The sequence below is a fragment of the Oncorhynchus masou genome, chromosome 6 (assembly GCF_036934945.1).
Source record: "Oncorhynchus masou masou isolate Uvic2021 chromosome 6, UVic_Omas_1.1, whole genome shotgun sequence".
NCBI classification, from domain to species: domain Eukaryota; kingdom Metazoa; phylum Chordata; class Actinopteri; order Salmoniformes; family Salmonidae; genus Oncorhynchus; species Oncorhynchus masou.
This window is the reverse complement of record NC_088217.1, coordinates 74,571,361-74,594,986: the sequence shown is the minus strand read 5'-3', so window position 1 is coordinate 74,594,986 and position 23,626 is coordinate 74,571,361. Positions and strand designations below refer to the sequence as shown.

Sequence of the window (23,626 nt, the reverse complement as noted above, 5' to 3'; positions counted from 1 at the left end):
AGTGAATGGCAGGAAGAGGAAGTGGAACAGACAGACGAGTGGTGCCATGCCACAGCGTGTGTCCATTGTAATATAGTGTTTCTCACTTTTCAGGAAATAAGCAGCAGAGGCTACATTTTACGATAACACGTGCAGGCTTTTTGTGTAAGTCCTGCAGCAACAACCAATTAAGAAAATTGACGTCCAAATTGAATTTGTTGATCATTTTAACGAGGTGTGTATCAGTGCTGGGCTGAAACAAAAGCCTGCATAGCCAGACAGTAGTTTTCTAGGACCCAGATCCATGCCCGAGTTGAGCATGCGTAAATGCAACTTAATTGCCTTTTTATGGCCTTTTCTCTCTATGCGTAGTCTTACTTTAAATTGAAACATGAGAATAGCATACTATTAACCCACTATTTGTTTGAGGTGGAGCTAGAATAAATGAGGGTGTGGAGGAGGTGTGTCTACAGATTCTGACCTTTACCTAATTCCCTCATAATTCCACCACGTTGACGCGCAATGAAACCATGAATAAGGTCTAGCGAATTTACCGGTTCCAAGTGGAAAATGCATCTACTTCATTTCTTTCTGATAGAAATAGTACCATTCTCCGTGCACTGTAGTTTACAACTTGGTAGGATCTATTGATAAGAGCTAGGTAAATGACTAATCCGTTTGGAGAAGGGAATTGTAAATACACAAAGCAATTGTTTTTCCGATGATTTTTCCTTATGATCCCTGGAGACAAATGTGAAACCAGCCATATGGAAGAACACTGAAAATCATATTTTTCACAGTGAAATAAGATATAAATAGCTGTGCCGTTATTCAGAATTGTTATTGTGTGCCCTCATAATTTGTATGGATGAAATTTGGAGACCCAAGCTATAGGCTTCTGTAGGGCTGGACCTCCCGAGTTGATGTATACGCTTTATAATGTTTGATTACATACCCAGGCTTTTCTCTGTTTTATTTTCCAGTTTGTATCATGATAAACATTAGCCACTACCAGGAGCCGCAGTCAGTAATACCCATATGGATTTATTTTTGCAGCATTTATTTTCTTGAGGGTCGCCAGCATTAGTGGATCATATCTGGCTAACGTTGCGCAATATTTTGGGACATGTAGCCTATTTGAATCATTATGGAACTCAGACCAGACGGTTAAACCTGGAGCCTGGCACAAGGTTCACAGCGACTAGACCGTTGTCATACATTTCCATGATTAGTGAGAATTAAGGTTATATTTATACAAAAAGGTAACTTTCCTTCTTCTAATATTTCATGGATTGAATTTGAATATGACAGCTGTCAGGATGAATCAAACCACTGTATTCTTATTCATCAATCCAGTATTTAGTGCGTAAACTCTCCCCCCCAAAAAATGTATGATTCATACATACTTTCCTAACCCTAAAATGTGCCGAAATAATCTGCAAGAGTATTTTTAAATCTAGTTGGTACTGAAACTGAGAACAACATGCATAGATGGCTGTCTTTCATTGATCCCCATATTCTGAACCCGTTCTCTTAATGTATTCTATAGAGTCTGTTGACAATTGTAATTAAAACCTTATTGAAAGAGAGGGACACATGTACTGAAAACCCCATTGAATGAAAACTCCACGAGAAAATATGTTGGCCAGCAAGTGGGAAGGTTTTCAGCAGTTGAATTAAATGTATACAGAGTGCGCAAGGTAGCCAACTAAATAAGGTAAATCTGTATACCAAATACTGATGAGTATATAGGAAAGGCGTGTGTGATTGGCTATGAAAAGCCAACTGACATTTACTCCTGAGGTGCTGACCTGTTGCACCCTCGACAACCACTGTGATTATTATTGTTTGACCCTGCTGAACATTTGAACATCGTGGCCATGTTCTGTTATAATCTCCACCTGGCACAGCCAGAAGAGGGCTGGTCACCCCTCATAGCCTGGTTACTCTCTAGGTTTCTTCCTAGGTTCTGGCCTTTTAGGGAGTTTTTCCTAGCCACCGTGCTTCTACACCTGCATCGTTTGCAGTTTGGGGTTTTAGGCTGTGTTTCTGTACAGCACTTTGTGACATCAGCTGATGTGAGAAGGGCTTTAGAAATACATTTGATTGATTGATTGATTGATTGATTGCGTGGGAAAGGCATAAATTCCTAAATCGGGATCGGGCCCCAGGAACGTAGTTAGAAAACCCTGTTGTAGCCAGTAGCCTATGGGATTATGTCTTCTATTTCAGACAGTGGTTGAACACAAGCCATCACGTGTTGTCTGCCTATCAGGGGTTGTGTAGAGTGGACAGGCCAACACAGATGACTAGCAAACCCAATCCCCGGATTTATCATCAGGGTTGTTAGGGAGAAGCTTTAGCTCTCCACTCTTCAACTCACAAGCACTGCAGACTTAAGCAATTACTTTAATCAACCATACACTAATATAGCCTACTAAAGCACCCCTTTTCACTCTGCACATCCGACATTCCAGTCAAGATCAACAGTTAGGACCAATTCTAAAAACCCAGAAAGAATTTCTGATTGATTTAGGATATGCCCTTTCTGTCTGAGACTGATTTCTCTTCCCGGTTGAGAAGTACACCCTTAGAAAAAAGGGTTCTTCGGCTGTCCCTATAGGAGAACCCTTTTTGGTTCCAAAAAGTGTTCTTCGTAGCGTTCTCCTTAGGGGCCTTTAATGAACACTTTCGGAGACAGAGAGCTGGTTTCAAGTGCAGGGCACAGCAGATGTTTATTGTAAAGGACCACAGAAGGAGTCAAGTAGTTGGGTCCAGGGGCAGGCAGAAGGTCATACACAGGGGGTCCAAAAAGGCAACAGTACAGACAGGGAAAAGTCTAATAACGTCGTCTGGGAGATCAGGCAATAGGTTGAGAACAGGAAATCCGATAGGCAAAGTACATGCAGGGAATAGGCAAAAGGCGTCGTTAGTGAGGCAGGCAAAAACTATCATACACTGGAGGATTACATTACGGGAAAACCAGCACTCCAACTGGAAGTGTGTCACAAAACAAACAATACCTCACAAAGATGGGGTGCAAAGAACTGAACTAAATAGTGTGTGATAATGACATACAGGTGTGTGAACAGGTGATCAGAATTCAGGTGATTGGGATCTGGAGAGTGAGCTACATTCAGGGGATCTACGTGTGAGTTGGAAGCAGACGTTACAGGGACAGCCAAAGAACCCTTTTAGGTTCTAGATAACACCTTTTTTTCTAAGAGTAAAGGAGACAAAATCTGCTGTAAATGATTGCAGCGATCTAGAGGGAAGATCTGGGCGGATGGCGCAGGCGGTTTGTAATGGAGCTTTCAGAGACTCAGCAGTAGCATCCGTGTCCCTCACCAGAGCACATTCACCTGTGACAGAGTCAAGTCAGTGTTGCGCCATAAATCAGACCCCCTTCTATGAGACAAGGAACCATAGTCACTGTCAAATTGAGTCTCATGTGTAAACGGGAGAAGCACCCTGTAAATAAACGTGTACAGGTGCAGAGAGCTGAGTGACTGTAGAGGACAAGAAACAGTAGTAGTAATGACTTCCCTCAGGATATTACTATAATCGTTGGTCCTGAGGAGACGAGGAACAAACTATTAGAATTTCCCTAAGACTCACTTATGCTGTTTGCAGACTGTGCGACACTAATAAATCAGCTCTTATCTCATGGCAGGCCGTGGTCGTTTTTGTTGTTGTTGTTGTCGTCACCGTGTTAATTTAGCTGGGCAGGAACTGAGATGGAGAGATGCCAGGATTGAGACTGTTTAAATGAAACTGAACAGAAGGAGGGGTGGGAGGACAGGAGAGGCGTGGTGTTTGCTTTCATGCTGCCTGGCTGGAAGACTTGGACGTTCTCTGTCAAAAGCTCAGTTCTTTTAGATTTTATTTTTTTATTGTTCTTTAAAAACATGTTTTTTTCAACAGTCGTTTTTTCTGCAGTATGTAGAATGTAGGCTTGATAAATCCCCCTTTCCCCTCATTCCTCCTAACAACATTTTAAAATGACGGAAATATGTTATGTTATATTCGTATTATTGCCACTGCTCTCTGCTGGTTGAGACAGCAGTCTATTTTTTGCAGAGTTCCCTTCCATTGACACGCTGTCATGTTCAGTGATTTAGAAACTGGAATTAGAAATTGGATCGTGGTCATTTAGCCAAGCTTGATTGTAAACAGTACTATGTTAACCCTAACTCCTAACCTTTGATCTGACCTTAAGGTTACCCCTAATAAAAACAAATTGCTTCCTGTTGTGGTGCATCCAATTAACAAATAACTTGCCTGGACTGTACTGCAACACTCAAACCCCCAGCCAATCACAGCTCTGTTTACTTCTATGTCCCCTCAGACCACAACTCTGATTGGGCTGCTGAAGACCGCCCGGCTGCTCCGACTAGTTCGCGTGGCCCGTAAGCTGGACCGATATTCAGAGTACGGCGCCGCCGTCCTTATGCTCCTCATGTGCATCTTCGCCCTCATTGCCCATTGGCTGGCCTGCATCTGGTACGCCATCGGCAATGTGGAGAAGCCCTATCTGGAGCACAAGATTGGCTGGCTGGATAACCTGGGCGTGTCCATTGGAAAGAGGTACTAGGCAAGCCAAAATATACTGAATTATGTACCATGGACTTGTGCCTCAATGTACCCCATTACTATTTACTGTATCACATGACTCTTTAATAACAATGCAGTTGAATGATCGGAAATAACTTTATGATTTGTTAATTACACTAAGAATTATTGGTACAAAATCAGATTTCTAAAAAAAAATACTTTACCCGTTATTATGTTGGGATAATACTGTAGAAAAAATACAGTGAAATGTATCGAACCATGAACTGAGTGTACTGTCTCACCCCCTAGGTACAACTACAGTGACCCCAGCTCTGGCCCGTCCATCAAGGACAAATACGTCACGGCCCTCTATTTTACCTTCAGTAGTCTGACCAGCGTGGGCTTTGGCAACGTCTCCCCCAACACCAACTCCGAGAAGATCTTCTCCATCTGTGTCATGCTGATTGGCTGTGAGTGTTTAGACTGAAAACAGATGGAATGAACAAACAAACAAATGAATACATTAAACCTATTTCTACAATGAATCACTATTACTGTAAAGCAAGTAGTATTACTCGGTAAGTTATTGTACTACTATATTCCTAGCTACTGATTAATTAAGGGAAATTAGAATATTGCTAACAGTGATGACGACATGATGATCACCTGTCTGGTGTGATTCTCCCTCTCGCAGCCCTGATGTACGCCAGTATCTTTGGTAATGTGTCGGCCATCATCCAGCGGTTGTACTCTGGTACGGCGCGGTACCACCTGCAGATGCTCCGGGTCAAAGAATTCATCCGCTTCCACCAGATCCCCAACCCACTGAGGCAACGCCTGGAGGAGTACTTCCAACACGCCTGGAACTACACCAACGGCATCGACATGAATATGGTGGGGGTTAGCCATATGGTGGGATAAGGGAATAGATAATGGTTAAGTCTTAGATTGATGATTCAGATTGCTGCTGTTCTTCCATAGGTTTTTCATGTTCAGCCCCACAGTTTGACGATGCGGTTATGTTACTGCCTTGCTGTGTTTCTCCTACAGTACTTAGCTTCTCGGTGAAGCTGTTCAATGTTTTTTCTGACCTTAAACAACCTTGTCTCCAAGACGGTTCTTACCATTAACATATAGCCCAGTGTGTTCCCTTAGCGACATGGTTATATGACATTATTATGATCTTGATTAGGATTCTAAACTCTAGAATGAAAGCCATGGATACTGTATGTAAACCGGCTTTTCCCCTGGTGATGTTAACTGTACTTATTTAAATGTGTCTTTTCCTTGTCTGCCTCATGTCAAATGGAATGAATTCATCACTCTGGTAAGAGCAGGAGGTACTGTGTTCAAAGAAACGTGTTGTTTTCAAAAAAAAGGCATAGTGTAGTAAATCGTTGACCAAGACGAAAATCAAAGAATACATTTATTAAAATCCATAACTTTGTCTTTATAGTCTAGGAAAAAAGCATGATAATTTGAAGGCATGCTCCCCAGTTACTTTTAAATACTGTAGCCCTCTCTAGATCATGCCTTGTACACTGAGTATAGAAAACATTAAGAACACCTTCCTAATACTGAGTTGCAACCCCCCTTTTGCCCTCAGAACAGCCTCAATTCGTCAGCACATGGACTCTACAAGGTGTCGAAAGCTTTCCACAGGGATACTGGCCCATGTTGACTCCAATGCTTCCGATAGTTGTGTCAAGTTGGCTGGATGTCCTTTGGGTGGTGGACTATTCTTGATACACATGGGAAATTGTTGAGCGTGAAAACCCAGCAGTGTTGCAGTTCTTGTCACACTCAAACAGTTGCGCCTGGTACCTACTACATTACCCCGTTCAAAGGCGCTTAAATATTTTGTCTTGCCCATTCACCCTCTGAATGGCACACATACACAATCCATATCTCAATTGTCTCAAGGCTTAAAAATCCTTCTTTAAGCTGTCTCGTCCCCTTCATCTACACTGAATGAAGTGGATTTAACATGTGACATCAATAAGGGAGCATAGCTTTCACTTGGAAAAAGCAGGTGTTCTTTATGTTTTGTCCACTCAGTGTACATACTGACTTCCCTATTGCATGCCAGCCAGTAGCATAACCCTCAGTGCTTCTAGCAGCCCATATTGTCCATCACAGATTGACTTGCATGTGGCTTGCCACAAGGTCACCGTTTGCATGAAATCTGTGTGTTCAAACACAATCACATAATTTTATATGGCAGTTAGAGGCACAGACAGCCTGGCACTGCCAGGTTTCCCTCAATGTGGGAGGCTTGGCACACATGTCCAGAGATATTGCACCTGCACTTGCCAAATGTTGTTCAATCTCTCCTTTCCAAAATCTTCTGCTATGATTTTATTCCCCAACTATTGAAAAATAGCCTCTCTTTTTCAAGAAATGTAGATTTGTCCAGATTAGTTTTTTTGTTAATAAGGTCATTGTTTTGTATGTGATATAGAGTAAGAATGTTTTATTGTTTAATGTTCCCCTTTTGGGTGTTTGAAGCCTTCCCTTGCCCTCTGGTCCTCTGTGATTTCACAGTTCAAGATTTGATCCTCTGTTTACAGTCATCTCATGACATTTAACCTGTAACCTTTGACCCTGTGTGTTGTTCAGTCCCAAGCAAATTACTTGTTTTCCAATTGAGGGCATTAATGTCACTGAATCATTTATAGGTGACATTTTGTCCAGTGATACTATTTGCATTTAAGCATGTAGTAATTGAAATAGTTGAAATACTTTTGTCACTCTGATCCTTAAACTCTAAATGACATGACAGGTTAATTCAGTTTTGAGGTAAGTATTTTATTTATTCATTTTTATAATAAATCTGAATCACAGACACTAATGATACCCCACTAAGATAGAAAGTTCCCTCATGAACACACTTGTGCTAATTATGTATTTATTTAATCAAAGGGAAGGCGTGTTTCTATGTTTGTTCCATGTTTTCCTAGTTTGTTGTGTCTTGTATAGCAGTGTTAGATATCCATCTGTTACCCTACCTGCTAGTACTCGGATTAAAACTATGGAAAGTGCCATAAAAATACCCCCTCAAACAGTCACATATGACAATGCAGTATTTAGATTTTGAGAAGAAGACCCAAAACACAATTGGCAATTGTATCAACCCACTGGATTCCAAACCAAATCTGACTCTCAAACTCAAACCAAACCCACACCCAAAGACGTCTCAAGTTAGTTTGACAGCACACCTCTGATAACACCATAAACACTTCCGTCCCAGTCCTATCTGACCATTCTCCTATTGCTGTGGCCTGTCTTTTCACGCCCCCAGGTCCTAAAGGGTTTCCCAGAGTGTCTCCAGGCTGATATCTGCCTCCACCTCAACGCAAGTCTGCTCCAGGGCTGCAAGGCATTCCAAGGGGCTACTAAGGGCTGCCTGAGGGCCCTGGCCATGAGGTTCAAGACCACGCACTCCCCACCGGGCGACACACTAGTCCACTGTGGAGACGTGCTTACTGCCCTCTACTTCTTGTCCCGGGGGTCCATCGAAATCCTCAAGGAAGACATTGTGGTGGCCATTTTGGGTATGCGCTACTCAAATGTGGACGTTGTTGATTGTTTCACATTGTTTATTAATATATCTTTATTTAACCTGGTAGGTTATTGAATACACATTCCCTTTCACAACAACAACCGGATGAAAGGTTGCAATTAAAACCAAGTTTCATTGTTTACATGCATTTCGACACTTCAGAGGTACTTTGTGCTTTGTAAAAAAGTCCCGAACCAAAATATACGCGAGACACTAGTTACTGCAACAATAACTTGTCTTTGTATTCATGTCGGGCTGTGGAAGGTGTGCTGTTCTCCAGTAAATTGACATCCTGAAGATGTGGCTGTGTGAATACCTATGGCTGTGTGAATACGTCCTTACTGGATGTTCACACTACTCAAACACCTCTAATGATTTCCCTCTGCCTGAAGGTCAGCTTAATCAGGCTATTTGGATGAGAAACAGTCTTAGAACAGCAGCACTGCAGGCACACTTTCAAACACTGTTTTTGTCTCTAAACAGTTCAAGCGGTACTGGAAATGAATAGTAACACAGTACAGTTCAGGTGTCCCAGTGCTGCACTTCTCATCAAAGTGTGTGTGTGTGTGTCTCTTGCCTCTCTGTGTGTGTCTGTATACCCTCTGTGTACTGTTTATTAGAGGCTAGTCTCGCTATTCTGTTATGCCTGGGTGAGCAGCTGACATCTCTAATGAGCACAGATTCTCATGGCTCCCTCCAAGAACAAACTGTGATAGACAATAGCGCTGTATAGGAGGGTTTTATAGCTAGGAGAAGAGAGAGAGAGGTAGAGGATAAAGGAGAGAGCGATAGAGGGGAAGATAAAGAGTGGGGGCGAGAGAGGGAGAGAGAGAGAGAGAGAGAGAGAGAGAGAGAGAGAGAGAGAGAGAGAGAGAGAGAGAGAGAGAGGGAGGGAGGGAGGGAGGGAGAGAGAGAGACGGAGAGAGAGTAGAGAGTGGGTGGAGGGAGAGAGGGGAACGTAGGGCGGTTTATTGGATCATGTATTATGCTATCTAATTGCCTGCTGAGGGTGATGGAGTGTTGGTGGGGTTAGCAGTCGCTGCTCGCAGGAGATATTGACATCCCTGGGATGTAATCAGAGTAAATCTCCCCTTCATCTCTCCTTCCTTCTTTCCCATCTCCTTAATCTCTCTCTCTCTCTCTCTCCGTTTCTCTCTCTCTCTTTCTCGGCGTCAGCCCAGCGCCAAGCAAGTGTTACAGGCTAAGCATTGTATAAACTGCTCATTTCTCACTCAGCCAATGAGCTTCAGCAAAAGGCAGCGACACAATAGGGTCATGGGAAGACGGCGGTCGTGTTCCCCTGCTCAGACATTGCTGATGCATGCCAGATCTTACAACTCCTGGATAATTATTTTGCGCATCAGTTAACCACATTACACAGTATGTTATAGCAATCTGATGGCTGACGTTACAGTTGATGACATGGCAGGTAACCATTGGTTGACACATGCAACATCTGAGCAGGGGAAAACCACAGGTGTGTTGAATGAGATGGGTTAATAAGGACCAACGGTAGTCACACAAATGCTAGTCAAGTATTTCTATGCAAATTCTATTGTGAATTAGTAATTGCAATTAGTGTGTAATCGACAGAGAGCAATAAACAATGAATTGTATCTGTAAGATAGATGTTGCATCGAGCTTTTGAAGTTAAAATGGTGAACTGACCAGAGGAAAGACTAAGTGCTTGTCCTTACTCTCACCTTAACGCCTGCCCAGGTTTGGACAACGCCGTATTTCTTCATTTGACCATGGAGATCTAGGCCAAGAGCCAGGGCATGCTGTGGAGCACATACACACACACACACACACACACACACACACACATGTTGATATCTCTGGAGGTGACAGGACAGGATATCACTACCATACTAACACTGTAAACTGACAGGTCTGCGCAAAAGGAAGTCAGGCGTGAAATAATGATATAACTGAGCCTCTTGGTCATTCCAGGTCAACCCTATAGACATTCACACTGTCTCCATGATGTCCTATAGATACAGCCCTATAGACATTCACACTACCTCCCTGTTGTCCTATGGACACAGCCCTATAGACATTCACACTACCTCCCTGTTGTCCTATAGACACAGCCCTATAGACATTTACACTACCTCCCTGTTGTCCTATGGACACAGCCCTATAGACATTCACACTGTCTCCCTGTTATCCTATAGACACAGCCCTATAGACATTCACACTGTCTCCCTGTTGTCCTATAGACACAGCCCTATAGACATTCACACTGTTTCCTGTTGTCCTACAGACACAGCCCTATAGACATTCACACTGTCTCCCTGTTATCCTATAGACACAGCCCTATAGACATTCACAATGTCTCCCTGTTGTCCTATAGACACAGCCCTATAGACATTCACACTGTCTCCCTGTTGTCCTACAGACACAGCCCTATAGACATTCACACTGTCTCCCTGTTGTCCTACAGACACAGCCCTATAGACATTCACACTGTCTCCCTGTTATCCTATAGACACAGCCCTATAGACATTCACACTGTCTCCCTGTTGTCATATAGACACAGCCCTATAGACATTCACACTGTCTCCCTGTTGTTCTATAGTCACAGCCCTATAGACATTCACACTGTCTCCCTGTTGTCATATAGTCACAGCCCTATAAACAGTCACACTGTCTCCCTGTTGTCATATAGACACAACCCTATAGACATTCACACTGCCTCCCTGTTGTCATATAGTCACAGCCCTATAAACAGTCACACTGGCTCCCTGTTGTCATATAGTCACAGCCCTATAGACAATCACACTGTCTCCCTGTTGTCCTATAGACACAGCCCTATATACATTCACACTGTCTCTCTGTTGTCCTATAGACACAGCCCTATAGACATTCACACTGTCTCCCTGTTGTCCTATAGACACAGCCCTATATACATTCAAACTGTCTCACTGTTGTCATATAGTCACAGCCCAATCGACATTCACACTGCCTCCCTGTTGTCATATAGTCACAGCCCTATAGACATTCACACTGTCTCCCTGTTGTCCTATAGACACAGCCCTATATACATTCAAACTGTCTCACTGTTGTCATATAGTCACAGCCCAATCGACATTCACACTGCCTCCCTGTTGTCATATAGTCACAGCCCTATAGACATTAACACTGCCTCCCTGTTGTCATATAGTCACAGCCCTATAGACATTCACACTGCCTCCCTGTTGTTATATAGTCACAGCCCTATAGACATTCACACTGTCTCCCTGTTGTTATATAGTCACAGCCCTATAGACATTCACACTACCTCCCTGTTGTCATATAGTCACAGCCCTATAGACAATCACACTGTCTCCCTGTTGTCATATAGTCACAGGCCTATAGACATTCACACTGCCTCCCTGTTGTCATATAGTCACAGCCCTATAGACATTCACACTACCTCCCTGTTGTCATATAGTCACAGCCCTATAGACATTCACACTGCCTCCCTGTTGTCATATAGTCACAGCCCTATAGACCTTCACACTGCCTCCCTGTTGTCATATAGTCACAGCCCTATAGACATTCACACTGCCTCCCTGTTGTCATATTGTCACAGCCCTATAGACATTCACACTGTTTCCTGTTGTCATATAGTCACAGCCCTATAGACATTCACACTGTTTCCTGTTGTCATATAGTCACAGCCCTATAGACATTCACACTGCCTCCCTGTTGTCATATAGTCACAGCCCTATAGACATTCACAATGCCTCCCTGTTGTAATATAGTCACAGCCCTATAGACATTCACACTACCTCCCTGTTGTCATATAGTCACAGCCCGATAGACATTCACACTGCCTCCCTGTTGTCATATAGTCACAGCCCTATAGACATTCACACTGCCTCCCTGTTGTCATATAGTCACAGCCCAATCGACATTCACACTGCCTCCCTGTTGTCATATATAGACATTCACACTGCCTCCCTGTTGTCATATAGTCACAGCCCTATAGATATTCAAACTGCCTCCTGTTGTCATATAGTCACAGCCCTATAGACATTCACACTGCCTCCCTGTTGTCATATAGTCACAGCCCTATAGACATTCACACTGCCTCCCTGTTGTCATATAGTCACAGCCCTATAGACATTCACACTGCCTCCCTGTTGTCATATAGTCACAGCCCTATAGACATTCACACTGCCTCCCTGTTGTCATATAGTCACAGCCCTATAGACATTCACACTGCCTCCCTGTTGTCATATAGTCACAGCCCTATAGACATTCACACTGCCTCCCTGTTGTCATATAGTCACAGCCCTATAGACATTCACACTGTCTCCCTGTTGTCATATAGTCACAGCCCTATAGACATTCACACTGCCTCCCTGTTGTCATATAGTCACAGCCCTATAGACATTCACACTGTTTCCTGTTGTCATATAGTCACAGCCCTATAAACATCCACACTGCCTCCCTGTTGTCATATAGTCACAGCCCTATAGACATTCACACTACCTCCCTGTTGTCATATAGTCACAGCCCTATAGACATTCACACTGTTTCCTGTTGTCATATAGTCACAGCCCTATAAACAGTCACACTGTCTCCCTGTTGTCATATAGTCACAAGCCCTATAGACATTCACACTGCCTCCCTGTTGTCATATAGTCACAGCCCTATAAACAGTCACACTGGCTCCCTGTTGTCATATAGTCACAGCCCTATAGACAATCACACTGTCTCCCTGTTGTCCTATAGACACAGCCCTATATACATTCACACTGTCTCTCTGTTGTCCTATAGACACAGCCCTATAGACATTCACACTGTCTCCCTGTTGTCCTATAGACACAGCCCTATATACATTCAAACTGTCTCACTGTTGTCATATAGTCACAGCCCAATCGACATTCACACTGCCTCCCTGTTGTCATATAGTCACAGCCCTATAGACATTCACACTGTCTCCCTGTTGTCCTATAGACACAGCCCTATATACATTCAAACTGTCTCACTGTTGTCATATAGTCACAGCCCAATCGACATTCACACTGCCTCCCTGTTGTCATATAGTCACAGCCCTATAGACATTAACACTGCCTCCCTGTTGTCATATAGTCACAGCCCTATAGACATTCACACTGCCTCCCTGTTGTTATATAGTCACAGCCCTATAGACATTCACACTGTCTCCCTGTTGTTATATAGTCACAGCCCTATAGATATTCACACTACCTCCCTGTTGTCATATAGTCACAGCCCTATAGACAATCACACTGTCTCCCTGTTGTCATATAGTCACAGGCCTATAGACATTCACACTGCCTCCCTGTTGTCATATAGTCACAGCCCTATAGACATTCACACTACCTCCCTGTTGTCATATAGTCACAGCCCTATAAACAGTCACACTACCTCCCTGTTGTCATATAGTCACAGCCCTATAGACATTCACACTGCCTCCCTGTTGTCATATAGTCACAGCCCTATAGACATTCACACTGCCTCCCTGTTGTCATATAGTCACAGCCCTATAGACCTTCACACTGCCTCCCTGTTGTCATATAGTCACAGCCCTATAGACATTCACACTGCCTCCCTGTTGTCATATTGTCACAGCCCTATAGACATTCACAATGCCTCCCTGTTGTCATATAGTCACAGCCCTATAGACATTCACACTACCTCCCTGTTGTCATATAGTCACAGCCCGATAGACATTCACACTGCCTCCCTGTTGTCATATAGTCACAGCCCTATAGACATTCACACTGCCTCCCTGTTGTCATATAGTCACAGCCCAATCGACATTCACACTGCCTCCCTGTTGTCATATAGTCACAGCCCTATCGACATTCACACTGCCTCCCTGTTGTCATATAGTCACAGCCCTATAGATATTCAAACTGCCTCCCTGTTGTCATATAGTCACAGCCCTATAGACATTCACACTGCCTCCCTGTTGTCATATAGTCACAGCCCTATAGACATTCACACTGTCTCCCTGTTGTCATATAGTCACAGCCCTATAAACAGTCACACTGTCTCCCTGTTGTCATATAGACACAACCCTATAGACATTCACACTGCCTCCCTGTTGTCATATAGTCACAGCCCTATAGACATTCACACTGCTCCCTGTTGTCATATAGTCACAGCCCTATAGACATTCACACTGTCTCCCTGTTGTCTATAGTCACAGCCCTATAGACATTCACACTGTCTCTCTGTTGTCCTATAGACACAGCCCTATAGACATTCACACTGTCTCCCTGTTGTCCTATAGACACACATATACATTCAAACTGTCTCACTGTTGTCATATAGTCACAGCCCTATAGACATTCACACTGCCTCCCTGTTGTCATATAGTCACAGCCCTATAGACATTCACACTGTCTCCCTGTTGTCCTATAGACACAGCCCTATATACATTCAAACTGTCTCCTGTTGTCATATAGTCACAGCCCAATCGACATTCACACTGCCTCCCTGTTGTCATATAGTCACAGCCCTATAGACATTCACACTGCCTCCCTGTTGTCATATAGTCACAGCCCTATAGACATTCACACTGCCTCCCTGTTGTCATATAGTCACAGCCCTATAGACATTCACACTGTCTCCCTGTTGTCATATAGTCACAGCCCTATAGACATTCACACTACCTCCCTGTTGTCATATAGTCACAGCCCTATAGACAATCACACTGTCTCCCTGTTGTCATATAGTCACAGCCCTATAGACATTCACACTGCCTCCCTGTTGTCATATAGTCACAGCCCTATAGACATTCACACTACCTCCCTGTTGTCATATAGTCACAGCCCTATAGACATTCACACTGCCTCCCTGTTGTCATATAGTCACAGCCCTATAGACATTCACACTGCCTCCCTGTTGTCATATAGTCACAGCCCTATAGACATTCACACTGCCTCCCTGTTGTCATATTGTCACAGCCCTATAGACATTCACACTGTTTCCTGTTGTCATATAGTCACAGCCCTATAGACATTCACACTGTTTCCTGTTGTCATATAGTCACAGCCCTATAGACATTCACACTGCCTCCCTGTTGTCATATAGTCACAGCCCTATAGACATTCACAATGCCTCCCTGTTGTAATATAGTCACAGCCCTATAGACATTCACACTACCTCCCTGTTGTCATATAGTCACAGCCCGATAGACATTCACACTGCCTCCCTGTTGTCATATAGTCACAGCCCTATAGACATTCACACTGCCTCCCTGTTGTCATATAGTCACAGCCCAATCGACATTCACACTGCCTCCCTGTTGTCATATAGTCACAGCCCTATCGACATTCACACTGCCTCCCTGTTGTCATATAGTCACAGCCCTATAGATATTCACACTGCCTCCCTGTTGTCATATAGTCACAGCCCTATAGACATTCACACTGCCTCCCTGTTGTCATATAGTCACAGCCCTATAGACATTCACACTGCCTCCCTGTTGTCATATAGTCACAGCCCTATAGACATTCACACTGCCTCCCTGTTGTCATATAGTTACAGCCCTATAGACATTCACACTGCCTCCCTGTTGTCATATAGTCACAGCCCTATAGACATTCACACTGCCTCCCTGTTGTCATATAGTCACAGCCCTATAGACATTCACACTGCCTCCATATAGACATTCACACTGCCTCCCGTTGTCATATAGTCACAGCCCTATAGACATTCACACTGTCTCCCTGTTGTCATATAGTCACAGCCCTATAGACATTCACACTGCCTCCCTGTTGTCATATAGTCACAGCCCTATAGACATTCACACTGTTTCCTGTTGTCATATAGTCACAGCCCTATAAACATCCACACTGCCTCCCTGTTGTCATATAGTCACAGCCCTATAGACATTCACACTACCTCCCTGTTGTCATATAGTCACAGCCCTATAGACATTCACACTGTTTCCTGTTGTCATATAGTCACAGCCCTATAAACAGTCACACTGTCTCCCTGTTGTCATATAGACACAACCCTATAGACATTCACACTGCCTCCCTGTTGTCATATAGTCACAGCCCTATAAACAGTCACACTGGCTCCCTGTTGTCATATAGTCACAGCCCTATAGACAATCACACTGTCTCCCTGTTGTCCTATAGACACAGCCCTATATACATTCACACTGTCTCTCTGTTGTCCTATAGACACAGCCCTATAGACATTCACACTGTCTCCCTGTTGTCCTATAGACACAGCCCTATATACATTCAAACTGTCTCACTGTTGTCATATAGTCACAGCCCAATCGACATTCACACTGCCTCCCTGTTGTCATATAGTCACAGCCCTATAGACATTCACACTGTCTCCCTGTTGTCCTATAGACACAGCCCTATATACATTCAAACTGTCTCACTGTTGTCATATAGTCACAGCCCAATCGACATTCACACTGCCTCCTGTTGTCATATAGTCACAGCCCTATAGACATTAACACTGCCTCCCTGTTGTCATATAGTCACAGCCCTATAGACATTCACACTGCCTCCCTGTTGTTATATAGTCACAGCCCTATAGACATTCACACTGTCTCCCTGTTGTTATATAGTCACAGCCCTATAGATATTCACACTACCTCCCTGTTGTCATATAGTCACAGCCCTATAGACAATCACACTGTCTCCCTGTTGTCATATAGTCACAGGCCTATAGACATTCACACTGCCTCCCTGTTGTCATATAGTCACAGCCCTATAGACATTCACACTACCTCCCTGTTGTCATATAGTCACAGCCCTATAAACAGTCACACTACCTCCCTGATGTCATATAGTCACAGCCCTATAGACATTCACACTGCCTCCCTGTTGTCATATAGTCACAGCCCTATAGACATTCACACTGCCTCCCTGTTGTCATATAGTCACAGCCCTATAGACCTTCACACTGCCTCCCTGTTGTCATATAGTCACAGCCCTATAGACATTCACACTGCCTCCCTGTTGTCATATTGTCACAGCCCTATAGACATTCACAATGCCTCCCTGTTGTCATATAGTCACAGCCCTATAGACATTCACACTACCTCGCTGTTGTCATATAGTCACAGCCCGATAGACATTCACACTGCCTCCCTGTTGTCATATAGTCACAGCCCTATAGACATTCACACTGCCTCCCTGTTGTCATATAGTCACAGCCCAATCGACATTCACACTGCCTCCCTGTTGTCATATAGTCACAGCCCTATCGACATTCACACTGCCTCCCTGTTGTCATATAGTCACAGCCCTATAGATATTCAAACTGCCTCCCTGTTGTCATATAGTCACAGCCCTATAGACATTCACACTGCCTCCCTGTTGTCATATAGTCACAGCCCTATAGACATTCACACTGCCTCCCTGTTGTCATATAGTCACAGCCCTATAGACATTCACACTGCCTCCCTGTTGTCATATAGTCACAGCCCTATAGACATTCACACTGCCTCCCTGTTGTCATATAGTCACAGCCCTATAGACATTCACACTGCCTCCCTGTTGTCATATAGTCACAGCCCTATAGACATTCACACTGCCTCCCTGTTGTCATATAGTCACAGCCCTATAGACATTCACACTGTCTCCCTGTTGTCATATAGTCACAGCCCTATAGACATTCACACTGCCTCCCTGTTGTCATATAGTCACAGCCCTATAGACATTCACACTGTTTCCTGTTGTCATATAGTCACAGCCCTATAAACATCCACACTGCCTCCCTGTTGTCATATAGTCACAGCCCTATAGACATTCACACTACCTCCCTGTTGTCATATAGTCACAGCCCTATAGACATTCACACTGTTTCCTGTTGTCATATAGTCACAGCCCTATAGACATTCACACTGTTTCCTGTTGTCATATAGTCACAGCCCTATAGACATTCACACTGTTTCCTGTTGTCATATAGTCACAGCCCTATAGACATTCACACTGCCTCCCTGTTGTCATATAGTCACAGCCCTATAGACATTCACACTGTCTCGCTGTTGTCATATAGTCACAGCCCTATAGACATTCACACTGCCTCCCTGTTGTCATATAGTCACAGCCCTATAGACATTCACACTGCCTCCCTGTTGTCATATAGTCACAGCCCTATAGACATTCACACTGTTTCCTGTTGTCATATAGTCACAGCCCTATAGACATTCACACTGCCTCCCTGTTGTCATATAGTCACAGCCCTATAGACATTCACACTGTCTCGCTGTTGTCATATAGTCACAGCCCTATAGACATTCACACTGTCTCCCTGTTGTCATATAGTCACAGCCCTATAGACATTCACACTACCTCCCTGTTGTCATATAGTCACAACCCTATAAACATTCACACTGTTTCCTGTTGTCATATAGTCACAGCCCTATAGACATTCACACTGTTTCCTGTTGTCATATAGTCACAGCCCTATAGACATTCACACTGTTTCCTGTTGTCATATAATCACAGCCCTATAGACATTCACACTGTTTCCTGTTGTCATATAGTCACAGCCCTATAGACATTCACACTGTTTCCTGTTGTCATATAGTCACAGCCCTATAGACATTCACACTGTTTCCTGTTGTCATATAGTCACAGCCCTATAGACATTCACACTGTTTCCTGTTGTCATATAGTCACAACCCTATAGACATTCACACTGTTTCCTGTTGTCATATAGTCACAGCCCTATAGACATTCACACTGTTTCCTGTTGTCATATAGTCACAGCCCTATAGACATTCACACTGTTTCCTGTTGTCATATAGTCACAGCCCTATAGACATTCACACTACCTCCCTGTTGTCATATAGTCACAACCCTATAAACATTCACACTGTTTCCTGTTGTCATATAGTCACAGCCCTATAGACATTCACACTGTTTCCTGTTGTCATATAGTCACAGCCCTATAGACATTCACACTGCCTCCCTGTTGTCATATAGTCACAGCCCTATAGACATTCACACTGCCTCCCTGTTGTCATATAGTCACAGCCCTATAGACATTCACACTGTCTCCCTGTTGTCATATAGTCACAGCCCTATAGACATTCACACTGCCTCCCTGTTGTCATATAGTCACAGCCCTATAGACATTCACACTGTCTCCCTGTTGTCATATAGTCACAGCCCTATAGACATTCACACTGCCTCCCTGTTGTCATATAGTCACAGCCCTATAGACATTCACACTGCCTCCCTGTTGTCATATAGTCACAGCCCTATAGACATTCACACTGTTTCCTGTTGTCATATAGTCACAGCCCTATAGACATTCACACTGTTTCCTGTTGTCATATAGTCACAGCCCTATAGACATTCACACTGCCTCCCTGTTGTCATATAGTCACAGCCCTATAGACATTCACACTGTCTCGCTGTTGTCATATAGTCACAGCCCTATAGACATTCACACTGCCTCCCTGTTGTCATATAGTCACAGCCCTATAGACATTCACACTGTCTCGCTGTTGTCATATAGTCACAGCCCTATAGACATTCACACTGCCTCCCTGTTGTCATATAGTCACAGCCCTATAAACATTCACACTGTTTCCTGTTGTCATATAGTCACAGCCCTATAGACATTCACACTGTTTCCTGTTGTCATATAGTCACAGCCCTATAGACATTCACACTGTTTCCTGTTGTCATATAGTCACAGCCCTATAGACATTCACACTGCCTCCCTGTTGTCATATAGTCACAGCCCTATAGACATTCACACTACCTGTCCTGTTGTCATATAGTCACAGCCCTATAGACATTCACACTGCCTCCCTGTTGTCATATAGTCACAGCCCTATAGACATTCACACTGCCTCCCTGTTGTCATATAGTCACAGCCCTATAGACATTCACACTGCCTCCCTGTTGTCATATAGTCACAGCCCTATAAACAGTCACACTACCTCCCTGTTGTCATATAGTCACAGCCCTATAGACATTCACACTACCTCCCTGTTGTCATATAGTCACAGCCCTATAGACATTCACACTGCCTCCCTGTTGTCATATAGTCACAGCCCTATAGACATTCACACTGCCTCCCTGTTGTCATATAGTCACAGCCCTATAGACATTCACACTGTTTCCTGTTGTCATATAGTCACAGCCCTATAGACATTCACACTGCCTCCCTGTTGTCATATAGTCACAGCCCTATAGACATTCACACTGTTTCCTGTTGTCATATAGTCACAGCCCTATAGACATTCACACTGCCTCCCTGTTGTCATATAGTCACAGCCCTATAGACATTCACACTACCTCCCTGTTGTCATATAGTCACAGCCCTATAGACATTCACACTGTTTCCTGTTGTCATATAGTCACAGCCCTATAGACATTCACACTGTTTCCTGTTGTCATATAGTCACAGCCCTATAGACATTCACACTGCCTCCCTGTTGTCATATAGTCACAGCCCTATAGACATTCACACTGTTTCCTGTTGTCATATAGTCACAGCCCTATAGACATTCACACTGCCTCCCTGTTGTCATATAGTCACAGCCCTATAGACATTCACACTACCTCCCTGTTGTCATATAGTCACAGCCCTATAGACATTCACACTGTTTCCTGTTGTCATATAGTCACAGCCCTATAGACATTCACACTGTTTCCTGTTGTCATATAGTCACAGCCCTATAGACATTCACACTGTTTCCTGTTGTCATATAGTCACAGCCCTATAGACATTCACACTGCCTCCCTGTTGTCATATAGTCACAGCCCTATAGACATTCACACTGTCTCGCTGTTGTCATATAGTCACAGCCCTATAGACATTCACACTGACTCCCTGTTGTCATATAGTCACAGCCCTATAGACATTCACACTACCTCCCTGTTGTCATATAGTCACAGCCCTATAGACATTCACACTGCCTCCCTGTTGTCATATAGTCACAGCCCTATAGACATTCACACTGTTTCCTGTTGTCATATAGTCACAGCCCTATAGACATTCACACTGTTTCCTGTTGTCATATAGTCACAGCCCTATAGATATTCACACTGCCTCCCTGTTGTCATTTAGTCACAGCCCTATAGACATTCACACTGTTTCCTGTTGTCATATAGTCACAGCCCTATAGACATTCACACTGTTTCCTGTTGTCATATAGTCACAGCCCTATAGACATTCACACTGCCTCCCTGTTGTCATATAGTCACAGCCCTATAGACATTCACACTGTTTCCTGTTGTCATATAGTCACAGCCCTATAGACATTCACACTGCCTCCCTGTTGTCATATAGTCACAGCCCTATAGACATTCACACTGTCTCGCTGTTGTCATATAGTCACAGCCCTATAGAAATTCACACTGCCTCCCTGTTGTCATATAGTCACAGCCCTATAGACATTCACACTACCTCCCTGTTGTCATATAGTCACAGCCCTATAGACATTCACACTGCCTCCCTGTTGTCATATAGTCACAGCCCTATAGACATTCACACTGTTTCCTGTTGTCATATAGTCACAGCCCTATAAACAGTCACACTGTCTCCCTGTTGTCATATAGACACAACCCTATAGACATTCACACTGCCTCCCTGTTGTCATATAGTCACAGCCCTATAGACATTCACACTGCTCCCTGTTGTCATATAGTCACAGCCCTATAGACATTCACACTGTCTCCCTGTTGTCATATAGTCACAGCCCTATAGACATTCACACTGTCTCCCTGTTGTCCTATAGACACAGCCCTATAGACATTCACACTGTCTCCCTGTTGTCCTATAGACACAGCCCTATTACATTCACTGTCTCCTGTTGTCATATAGTCACAGCCCTATAGACATTCACACTGCCTCCCTGTTGTCATATAGTCACAGCCCTATAGACATTCACACTGTCTCCCTGTTGTCCTATAGACACAGCCCTATATACATTCAAACTGTCTCACTGTTGTCATATAGTCACAGCCCAATCGACATTCACACTGCCTCCCTGTTGTCATATAGTCACAGCCCTATAGACATTCACACTGTCTCCCTGTTGTCATATAGTCACAGCCCTATAGACATTCACACTGCCTCCCTGTTGTCATATAGTCACAGCCCTATAGACATTCACACTGTCTCCCTGTTGTCATATAGTCACAGCCCTATAGACATTCACACTACCTCCCTGTTGTCATATAGTCACAGCCCTATAGACATTCACACTGTCTCCCTGTTGTCATATAGTCACAGCCCTATAGACATTCACACTGCCTCCCTGTTGTCATATAGTCACAGCCCTATAGACATTCACACTACCTCCCTGTTGTCATATAGTCACAGCCCTATAAACAGTCACACTACCTCCCTGATGTCATATAGTCACAGCCCTATAGACATTCACACTGCCTCCCTGTTGTCATATAGTCACAGCCCTATAGACATTCACACTGCCTCCCTGTTGTCATATAGTCACAGCCCTATAGACCTTCACACTGCCTCCCTGTTGTCATATAGTCACAGCCCTATAGACATTCACACTGCCTCCCTGTTGTCATATAGTCACAGCCCTATAGACATTCACACTGCCTCCCTGTTGTCATATAGTCACAGCCCTATAGACATTCACACTACCTCGCTGTTGTCATATAGTCACAGCCCGATAGACATTCACACTGCCTCCCTGTTGTCATATAGTCACAGCCCTATAGACATTCACACTGCCTCCCTGTTGTCATATAGTCACAGCCCAATAGACATTCACACTGCCTCCCTGTTGTCATATAGTCACAGCCCTATAGACATTCACACTGTCTCCCTGTTGTCATATAGTCACAGCCCTATAGATATTCAAACTGCCTCCCTGTTGTCATATAGTCACAGCCCTATAGACATTCACACTGCCTCCCTGTTGTCATATAGTCACAGCCCTATAGACATTCACACTGCCTCCCTGTTGTCATATAGTCACAGCCCTATAGACATTCACACTGCCTCCCTGTTGTCATATAGTCACAGCCCTATAGACATTCACACTGCCTCCCTGTTGTCATATAGTCACAGCCCTATAGACATTCACACTGCCTCCCTGTTGTCATATAGTCACAGCCCTATAGACATTCACACTGCCTCCCTGTTGTCATATAGTCACAGCCCTATAGACATTCACACTGTCTCCCTGTTGTCATATAGTCACAGCCCTATAGACATTCACACTGCCTCCCTGTTGTCATATAGTCACAGCCCTATAGACATTCACACTGTTTCCTGTTGTCATATAGTCACAGCCCTATAAACATCCACACTGCCTCCCTGTTGTCATATAGTCACAGCCCTATAGACATTCACACTACCTCCCTGTTGTCATATAGTCACAGCCCTATAGACATTCACACTGTTTCCTGTTGTCATATAGTCACAGCCCTATAGACATTCACACTGTTTCCTGTTGTCATATAGTCACAGCCCTATAGACATTCACACTGTTTCCTGTTGTCATATAGTCACAGCCCTATAGACATTCACACTGCCTCCCTGTTGTCATATAGTCACAGCCCTATAGACATTCACACTGTCTCCTGTTGTCAT

The 23,626-nt window shown here is 43.9% G+C and overlaps 1 protein-coding gene across 1 annotated transcript in view; it reads left to right on the top strand.

Annotated features, from left to right (window-relative positions):
- The window catches only part of LOC135542611 (potassium voltage-gated channel subfamily H member 7-like), a 98,200-nt gene that overhangs the window by 56,712 nt on the left and 17,862 nt on the right, over nucleotides 1-23,626 (top strand). Inside the window, 4 exon segments of the mRNA XM_064969713.1 lie at nucleotides 4,328-4,566; nucleotides 4,843-5,003; nucleotides 5,228-5,427; nucleotides 7,844-8,087. Of these exon segments, the coding sequence (XP_064825785.1) occupies nucleotides 4,328-4,566; nucleotides 4,843-5,003; nucleotides 5,228-5,427; nucleotides 7,844-8,087 (844 nt within the window).